The 10000-nt window shown below is 37.9% G+C and overlaps 1 protein-coding gene across 2 annotated transcripts in view; it reads left to right on the top strand.

Annotated features, from left to right (window-relative positions):
• LRP1 (LDL receptor protein 1) overlaps positions 1 to 10000 on the top strand; it is a 246404-nt gene that overhangs the window by 163142 nt on the left and 73262 nt on the right. For both annotated transcript variants that reach the window (XM_086534677.1, XM_086534678.1), the window contains 12 exons: positions 1 to 1446; positions 1594 to 1838; positions 1940 to 2170; positions 2423 to 2606; positions 3114 to 3318; positions 3463 to 3652; positions 4156 to 4410; positions 4526 to 4753; positions 4947 to 5099; positions 8100 to 8264; positions 8468 to 8566; positions 9400 to 9614. The exon at positions 1 to 1446 is cut by the window's left edge and continues 181 nt beyond it. In XM_086534677.1, the coding sequence (XP_086390803.1) occupies positions 1 to 1446; positions 1594 to 1838; positions 1940 to 2170; positions 2423 to 2606; positions 3114 to 3318; positions 3463 to 3652; positions 4156 to 4410; positions 4526 to 4753; positions 4947 to 5099; positions 8100 to 8264; positions 8468 to 8566; positions 9400 to 9614 (3616 nt within the window). The remainder of the gene's footprint in view (positions 1447 to 1593; positions 1839 to 1939; positions 2171 to 2422; positions 2607 to 3113; positions 3319 to 3462; positions 3653 to 4155; positions 4411 to 4525; positions 4754 to 4946; positions 5100 to 8099; positions 8265 to 8467; positions 8567 to 9399; positions 9615 to 10000) is intronic.

The following is a 10000-nucleotide window of genomic DNA, read 5'->3' as shown; positions in this document are numbered from 1 at the left end:
GAGAGCCAGTTTATCGGGAGTGCCGATCGAAACGGTTATTGACACTGCACTGGAATCTCCAAAAGGTTTTGCTGTGGACTGGCTTTCCAAGAACTTGTTTGTCACATCTGAAAATCGAAATTCAAAACAAATCAAAGTTGCAACACTAAATGGAGAATTTTTTATGCCAGTTATATCCAAGGGCCTAAATAATCCTGTATCTCTTGCAGTAGATCCTTCACAAGGTAGAATATTTTGGGCCGATGTTGGGGGCAATCACACAGTGAACATGGCATCCATGACTGGAGAGGATATTACTGTGCTATCCTCACAGGCGCAAAATGAACGTTTATCAGATCCCCAAAGCCTTATGTATGATCCATCTAGTCAGCGTTTATATTGGGTCAATGCTGGATCTTATAGTATCCAGTACTATGATTTTGCAAATGAAAACGTACAGGATCTGTTGGTTGGTGGAAATGATACTATGCCTGAAGCGCTGACTGTATATTTAGATTATGTCTTCTATGGCAATGCTGCAGACAACAGCATCTACAAAGTCAATAAAGACACTGGAGAAGATCCAGAATTGATACTGAATTCTCTTGGAAATATTTATTCCATGAAAATATATGATGGATCTATTCAAGATGGTAGCAATGCTTGTTCACAGGATAGCCGTCCATGTGCGCATCTGTGCTTACCAAAGAACCGCGTAGAGAGGGAATGCCGTTGTGCTGTGGGATTTAAAGTAGATGAAAAAGATCCAACACAGTGCATTGGTGTGCAAGGTATACTGATCTATTCAAAGAATACTGGTCTTCGTGGTTTAGATGTTAACAATCCAGTGACAGAGATGGGAACAAGCCCTGAAGTATTAACACCCTTATCTGATATTGGCATGGCAACCCATCTAGATTTCCATGCCATACAGGATTTATTGGTGTGGGCAGATGATGATCAGGGTACAATTACAAGCATTCATCGCAATGGAACAAACAGACATGTGATAGTGGAAGGAGCAGAAGCAATCCAAGGAATTGCAGTGGATTGGGTTGCTGACAATTTGTATTGGACAAACCCACAGCTGAATGTAATAGAGATGTGTCGTCTGAATGGCTCAGACCATTTTGTAATAATAGCAAATGATCTGGAGAAGCCTGGAGCTATTGCTGTTCATCCTGGCAGAGGCTTCATGTTCTGGGCTGACACAGGTGACGAAGTCAAAATTGAACGTGCCAGTCTAGACGGATCAAACAGGACGGTTCTGGTGACTACCTCGCTTCAGTTTCCTGGTGATTTAGTTGTGGACTACGAGGAATCTCATCTGTACTGGGTAGACCAAAGAGCCAAAACTATTGAGAGAGTGGATTTGGATGGATCTAATAGGAAGACAATTCTCAGTGATTCGCTTGAAGTTCCTGTAGCTACGTTTATATTTGACAGAAGTATCTATTGGGCAGACATGTAAGGACCTACTTATCCTGTTTTATACTGACAAGTATCTTTTTTAGTTTTGCAATGTTATACATCATGTTATATGTCAAAGATAGTAAAATTTATAATGAACCTGCAACATGATCACAATACTATATTCATTTTATGTTTTCACAGGGCGTATGGAGGTGGTTCCATCAGGAGTGCTTCATTAGAAGACTTAAACCGCAAGTTAACTTTAAAGGACAGCTTGGGTGACACTGTAAAGGACCTGATAGTGATGAGCCTGGATGTGCAGAAGGGTATCAACCCTTGTGCCAATAATAATGGGGGCTGCGAGGAGATCTGTCTATTCACAGGAGACCGCGTCAAATGCCAGTGTTACCATGCACGCATAGATGAAGATGGGAAGAGTTGCAAAGGTTAGAGTGAAGTTGGATGAAAAGTAACTTTTTATTTCTTATATTCTTACAGGTCATTGAAAAAAAGGAGCATTTATTTTTCATTTAATTGATTTTTACAGAATATGATGCCTTCCTGATGTTCTCCAGTATTACCAGTATCGACAGCATCCACATGTTTGATGAGAACAACCCAAATGCTCCGCTAAAGAAGATTACATCTGATCTTATGAAAAATGCCATCAGTCTTACATTTGATTATGCTGAGAAGCGTCTCTTTTACTCTGATATACAGAGAGGAAGCATCAACAGTGTTTACTTCAATGGATCTGGTCATTCTATACTAATTGATAGTAAGTACTCTCTTTATATTAGTGGTTTCCCATACAGAACTATATTAATAGAATCAGTTCTCATGTATGTAGTTGAATGTTTTGTATTGGTAATACTGAGTAAATGAAAAGGGTATGTATTGTATAATGGTAATATTGTGAAAAACTAAATATTCTCCATATGTAAACCTGTCACTTTTTTTTTATGTTACTTTGATCAATTTTTTTTTTTTTTTTGCAAAAATGATAAGAATCTTTTCAACCTTGTTTTAGGACAGGGATCTGTGGAAGGACTTGCATTTGAAGAGAAAGAGAGAGATCTGTACTGGACTTGTCAGAGTGATGCCAGTATTAATAGAATGAGCATTGATCCAGTTAGAACACAGCGAGTGGAGAAGATAGTACATCTTGACCCAGGAGACAAGCCTCGTGGCATTGCTGTTGATAGCTGTGATCTGTAAGTGCTGTTTGATGATATCTAAAACATCTTTGCAATAAACAGATTGATCACTAGATCTTGTGACAAACTGCACAACTTTCATATGTTTCATATTTTTTTCCTCATTTTCAAGTAGAATTTGGGACGAAGTTTAAAAATAGTATCTCTAGATAATTAGTTTGTGAGCATTTTATGTGTGTCATATGAATAAGATTCACATGTATACATGTAGCATTTTAAGTGATATTATTATTATCATTATTATTATTATTATTATTATTATTATAATTTTTGTTGTTATTGATATGTTATGATCATTATTATTATTATCAATTTTTACTTTTTATATGTGATCTGAACAAACTGAATATAAAGAGATTTTTAAAATTTCTATCTGGATAAACTGAACATAAAGTTATTTGTATGGTGTGATTAACTAGACAAGCTGGATGTAAAGGATTTTTATTTTTTTAGTGTAATTAACTGGACGAACTGGCTATAAAATTATTTTCTTCCCTTTTTCAGTCTAATTTACTGGACAAACTGGAACTCGGAAGCCCCTTCTATCCAGAGATCCCTAGTCAGTGGAATTCGGGTAGAGTCAATCATCACAACGCAAATCTGGATGCCCAATGGCCTTGCAATTGACCACAAGGCCCAGAAACTGTATTGGGGTGACGCCCGTCTTGACAAGATTGAGAGATGCAACCTGGATGGATCCGATAGAGTGGTAGGAATCTCTTGTGTGTGAGGACTGGCGATCTCCACTAATTTTTTGGCTAAGTCTTTTCCAATGCTTCTGGAAAGCTTTCAGTTATAATTTCAGATTTCATGTTATCTTTGTGTTTTGACGTGATTCTTTTCCTTTTATCAGATTCTGTTGAAAAATGTTCCAAGTCACCCCTTTGATCTGGCCATTTATGGAGACTATATATTCTGGACGGACTGGGTGCTGCATGCTGTCGTGCGAGCCAATAAGTATACAGCAGAAGATGTTGTTAAGCTTCGAACAGGCGTTACGCGACTAATGGGCATTGTTGCTGTTGCCAATGATACTAATGACTGTAAGCATGAATTGTTTATTCATATTTATCAGCTTTGTTGAATTTGTCGTTACCAACATCATTATCTTCAGAATTATTGTCATCATTATCATCAACATCATCCTTGTTTTCATAATCATCCTCATCATTTTCACCATTAGAAGTGTTGTCATCTTCATTTTTACCATTATCATATATATTGTTGTCATTACCATTAGTATTATGAACATCAGGATGAGTATCATTATTATTTTATTTTTTAAATTAACGCCTTGATATATTTACTTGATATTAGTAGTATGACAATCACTGGTATTTTTCATTTGCTCTATATTTGTTCTTGAGAGAGAACTCAAAGGTAGAAACGTTAATTTATATTTCAGTATCCTACAAGAGGTTCATAAGCCTTAATTGTTAAGATTAATAATACTCCTTAATTTTATTATTCAACAAAGTGTCTCCTAATTGAATAGGATTCATGTATTTTATATAAGAATCTGAAGACACCGCTGAATACCCAACAGGTGATGGAAGTCCTTGTAGAGTACTGAATGGTGGCTGTGAAGATATCTGCACCCTGGATGAACGTGCCCAAGTTGTGTGCCGTTGCTCTCCGGGCAGGGTACTATTAGCAGACGGTCGTCGCTGTGCTGTTCGCACAGCTAATTGCCCAGCCGATCAGTTTGAATGCAGCTCAGGGTTCTGCATACCTTACAGTTATACTTGTGATGGTGTGGCTGAGTGTCCAGATGGATCTGATGAAGATGAAAACTACTGTGGTAAGTGAAGGGAGCTTTGCTTGTCATTGTGAATGTTATAGTCAGGGAGAAATTTGATACTTTTGTAATGTTTCATTACAGTGCATCCACTAACCCTGTGCTGTTTTCTTCTCAGTGAGTCGCACATGCAGGGATGGATACTTCTCTTGTGGAAATGGGCCTTGTGTTCCTATGCAGAGTGTCTGTGACCGACACCCAAACTGCCCCAACTTTCAAGATGAGAATAACTGTACCTGCACTGATGATGAGATTCGATGCGAGTCGTCTGGACTTTGTATTGCAGCAGATTTGAAGTGCGACCATGACCCTGACTGCCCAGATGCCAGTGATGAAATGGGATGTGGTAAGTGGATTGTAATATTAACCCATTGCAGACAGATGTCATGACATACACAACGCAAGTTTTGGCCTGATTACGAGCATCATGATGTACAAGGTGATAATCATCGTGGCATTTATCTCATTTGTAGACTCAAAAAAAAAACCTACATACTATATTCTGTTCCTAAGATGTCTGTTTTATATTACATTTGCAGAGCAACCAGACTGCAGCAAATTCTTGTGGGAAGGATTTGATAGCTCAGAGTTAATTAACTGCCCAAATACTACAAACTGTATACATCCAAAATGGCTGTGTGATGGAGCCAATGACTGCTGGGATAATTCTGATGAAATGAATTGCACTACAAGTAAGTCTATCTTCATGTGTATAATAATTTCTTTAATTACGCAAGACTTCAAGACATAAGATATATAAGACCCACTTTCAAGTTTATATATATATATGATTTCCTTGTTTTGTAAGTTGAATAATTATGATTTCTGATAAACTGACTTGCTTGAGAATTTAATTTTGATACCTATGATACTCTTTTAAAGAAGTCTTGGAGATGCTGAAGCATAAAGGAAATAACAGATTGAAAGCTTACTGAGTGAACGTAGGATAAATAGTTAAGATTGTCATCTAAATACTATTCTCCCTCTTCAAAGCATTGTCTTTTCCACTTATGTGCCACAGGACACTGGATTCAGCCTTGGCTGATTAAGGGATTTTCAGTATTGTGAGTGGTATTTTACGAATATTGAAATGTGTGTCCATATGTAGGTATGGCTTCTGGCTAGTGCTTCCCCTTGCAGTGGAAACATGCCTCACGGAAATGGCTGACTGACATTATGTTTACGTACCTTCTCATTGCATCCTAATTCAGTTTACCTAATTTTTACTCAAGGCAATATGATGATCTGTGACAAAATTACTTATTTTATTTGTGACAGGTGTGACTTTAAATGGGGACTAAGGGAAAAGTATATCATTATGATGATTAAAATCAGTAAGATATTCTAGGTAATTGTTTTTTTCATTTGTTAAAATCTGATGTGTCCATGTAATGAAAGATACATTAGTATGTGAAATAAAGTTAAGTAGTGGATAAGTAAGTTAGTGAAAGAGACTGTGAGAATGTTTACATCTTAAGAAAAACAAAGAAAATTTGTTAAATGCCTTTTGTGATTACAGTTAACCAGATCTCAGACATTGCCCATTTAAAACCTTTCATATGTTCAAAGGGTAGACTCTGTTGTGAGAACTTTAAGCTTTTCTAGATACTTAAAGAGTGACTGAGTTTCAGCATTTTGTTTTCATAATACAGTTTTGATATCTTATTGATGAGATGACTGTGGATGTGTGATGAATTTAAGGGACTGATAAACTGGTTATGATTTATTTTCAGAGAAGAGTGCAATAGATGTAGTTTCTCATTGTGTAGTAAAACTTTTGTTTTCATTAAAAAGATTTTTTGGATTTTCTAAAAGTTATTATAATTACCTAATTTATATGCATTACATTCAGTAGTATCTTGTTGCTCAAAATCTGTGTAGTGTCCATGCTATTAATGAAATTACTTGCAAAAATTCTTTCTTTACCTTTTGTTATCCAACATTTCTTCTCTTAATTTCTCTATGTCTGAACCTGATCTTATGATCATGGACAACTGCTGTTCACTCTGGATGCCTGCTGTCTGCTGTGTAACCTCTGGGACTCCTACTTCCTGCTATCGCCATTTTTCTCTGCTGATCTCTGCTGTCTCACCGTGCTTCTGTGGTGCTTTGCAAATCAAATGTGCACATTCTGCCATCGCTTTGCTTTAATCTATCTAAAAAAAAAAAAAACGCTGCTTCGTGTGTATCTTATGTTGCCCACATACGACATGTTCCTTCACTCTGTTACAACAATCATGTTCTCCACCTACTGCATGTTTTGTATCGCAAACAATTATTGCTCTTCGGCCCAATGGTGTGTTTGTCGTCGTGTGTAGGTCAAAATGGCACTTGCCCCCCTTCCATGTTCCTGTGTGACACAAGCCGATGCTTGCCAACATCATGGCAGTGTGATTGGGAAATTGATTGCTCCGATATGTCAGATGAGCTTGATTGTTGTAAGTTCCAAGTCAAGAGTTGTGGTTTCCTAAAGGAGTATCTTGTGAATCTGGAATTCGCACTGAGTGTGAAATGTTTATCACATTTTAGTGCGCGCATACACGCAGATATATGCATGCATGCACATTTACCTGCACACTCACATGCACTGTTAGTTGCACCATTGCACATGCACATATACATTCATGCAAACATGTTCATTGATGAACCCATAATCCCTTACAGAAAAATACACATGCATATGAGTCACTTTTGCAGATGCACATAGTTGCAAATGCACATATCTTTGATAAAACACTCAAACAACAAACAAACACGCACACACCCACTCGCTCATGCACTCGCACACGCACTGGCGCCCACACACACACACACACACACACACACACACACACACACACACACACACACACACACACACACACACACACACACACACACACACACACACACACACACACACACACACACACACACACACACACACACACATATATACTAAAAAGGCACATGATGTACATTACATATTTGCACTAACTAATAAAAACACCCACATGCACTTTAAATCAGAATTCTGATGAAATAAAAAATATATATATGGTAGAAAATAAGAGGGACGGGGGTAGGGGGAAAAGAGCGAGAGAACGCGAGAGCGAGAGAGAGAGAGCGAGAGAGAGAGAGAGCGAGAGAGAGAGAGAGCGAGAGAGCGAGAGAGAGAGAGAGAGAGAGAGCGAGAGAGCGAGAGAGAGAGAGCGAGAGAGAGAGAGAGAGCGAGAGAGCGAGAGAGCGAGAGAGCGAGAGAGCGAGATAATTGTCTGTTGTAGATTCTGGCAGACAGAATTATTGATTTAGGAATATGTACTTACCATAATTAGTATTATGTAAGTATTTCAGATTTAGTTGCCATTAGTACTAAGTGCCTCCTAGTACTTCAGAGTAAAGTATTGATGTATTTAAAGACCGAAACAATGAAGATCTTTATTGCTGTGGGAATAATTTTAGGGTCTGATTCTATTCAGATATTTAGAGATTGTATGAAGAGGAAGCTGCCATATTCTTATTTAATATCAGTACTATTATTGTAATTAGAAATAAAAAACAACGGGATAAGAAATAAAAAAAAAAAGGGAGAAGAAATAGAAGAAAAAAAAATAATTATGAGAAAAAAAATCGATACATTTCTGTGTGATGCATGAAAGTTACATAAAAAAAATAACGTATTGAATATATAAAGAATGAATTGTTCATTTCAGTGACAGCGCCAGCGGAGACCTCGTGTCCATCAGGAACACACCAGTGTCGAAATGGGCGGTGTATTGCAGCTGTATTCGTGTGCGATGCAGATGATGATTGCAAGGATGGCAACTCTACCTTGCCTCCCAGTGATGAGATGTCCTGTAACTACACATGTTCAGAAGGTATGTTTTCGAACCTGTTCAATAGTAAAAGGATAATGAACTGTAAATGTTATTTGATTGGAATTAATGCTTGTTGGCATTGGTGAGTTTATTATGAAGTGAGGTGATATAGATATGTGATCTACATATAAGTAGAGGTGATAGCAGCAAAGATGAGGTAGGAAAACATTCAAAATAATGATATTACTTTTCCTGCACTTCAGGCCAATTCACCTGTGCGGATGGAAACTGCATACCCCAGATTTGGCACTGTGATACACACAAAGACTGTGCAGATGGATCAGATGAACCTGATGACTGTGGTAAGTTCTCTCTCTCTCTCTCTCTCTCTCTCTCTCTCTCTCTCTCTCTCTCTCTCTCTCTCTCTCTCTCTCTCTCTCTCTCTCTCTCTCTCTCTCTCTCTCTCTCTCTCTCTCTCTCTCTCTCTCTGCCATTCATATTTTCTCTTTAATCCCCACCCCCAGTCTCTGCAATAAGTAAGTTGTTTGGTGCTGGGTAATGCAATTTTTTCTGTTTTGGTGTTTTGTCTTCTAAACTACACAATTCAGTGTGCTCACACACAGGATCGTTTCAAATAAGTTCTAGATATCACAATACGATGTTGTATCTCTAGATTGGTAGAAGATGGGCTTTATCTACCTCTAGGCTGTAACACTGGTGGCAGCAGTGGGATTACATTGGTGACATTTAGGCCTTTAAACAGCTTCTATATGTTTCATACTGAGGGTAGGCCCGATTTCAATGGCACATATACATGGGATGAAAATAGAAGCAGTCCTTCATTCTTTGCATTATATAAGTGTGAAGTTTTTGGCTTTGATGGTATTAGTACTTAAGGTGCAGCTCTCCAGAGTCTGCCTGAACCTTGTTTTTTATGCTTTATTGAAAGATAATAATCTACATGTCCAGAATGAAAGACAACAGTGAAAAAAAAACCATTGTCCCCTTTATTTCCCAGTGCAATTAGGTTTTCTTTAAACCTTTTCTATATACTTCTCTCTCTCTCTCTTCCCTTTCCTCTATTTCTGCTCCGATTATTCACACAATCTCTTTAGTCATAATAGTGCATCTGCTAGATTTAAGAGACTAAAGGATGACAACCACTTCACTAGAACACCTGGATTTTCTCCCACAGCCACCATGGAGTGCAAAGAAGATGAGTTCAAGTGTAACGGCACAGGGCGCTGCATCCCCCAGAAGTGGGTGTGCGACGGAGATAACGACTGTGGTGAGGGTGCGTCCGACGAGTACCCACCTGAAGGATGTCACATGGTTGCAGGTGTCCCTTGTCTTCCGGGCCAGTTCCTGTGTCCATTCTTTGATCGATATGAACACCGCTGCTTGCCGGCTGTAAGTGTTTATTATTATTTTAGATTTAAAGGTCAATATGTATATTTCTTAAGGATAAGGGGATATGGAGTTGATGATTTTGGTGAAATCTAGACTTTCACCATATGATTTTGTCCTAAGCTTTGAATTAATGTGTTATGTCAGAATATCATGATAATTCCTATTACACAGGACATCTATTATTATAAAGTTGAAATTTAGTCTTTCTTTCCATAGTAGAGATAACGACACAAAATCATACTGAAATTTTCCAAAGCCACAGTTTCCCCATTTAGAAATAAGTGTTTTCAAGTACTTTTTATACTTTCCTTTTCTCCAGTTCCCGTTTTATCACCCCTGCTCTTCCATCCACCTCTTATTTCATCTGTAGGAATTTTGCATACCTC

This window comes from Penaeus japonicus, unplaced genomic scaffold (genome assembly GCF_977035675.1).
Source record: "Penaeus japonicus unplaced genomic scaffold, GWHDUDI00000001_assembly GWHDUDI00000042, whole genome shotgun sequence".
Taxonomy (NCBI): domain Eukaryota; kingdom Metazoa; phylum Arthropoda; class Malacostraca; order Decapoda; family Penaeidae; genus Penaeus; species Penaeus japonicus.
Note: the sequence above shows the minus strand (reverse complement) of the source record. Positions and strands in the feature narration are given on the sequence as shown.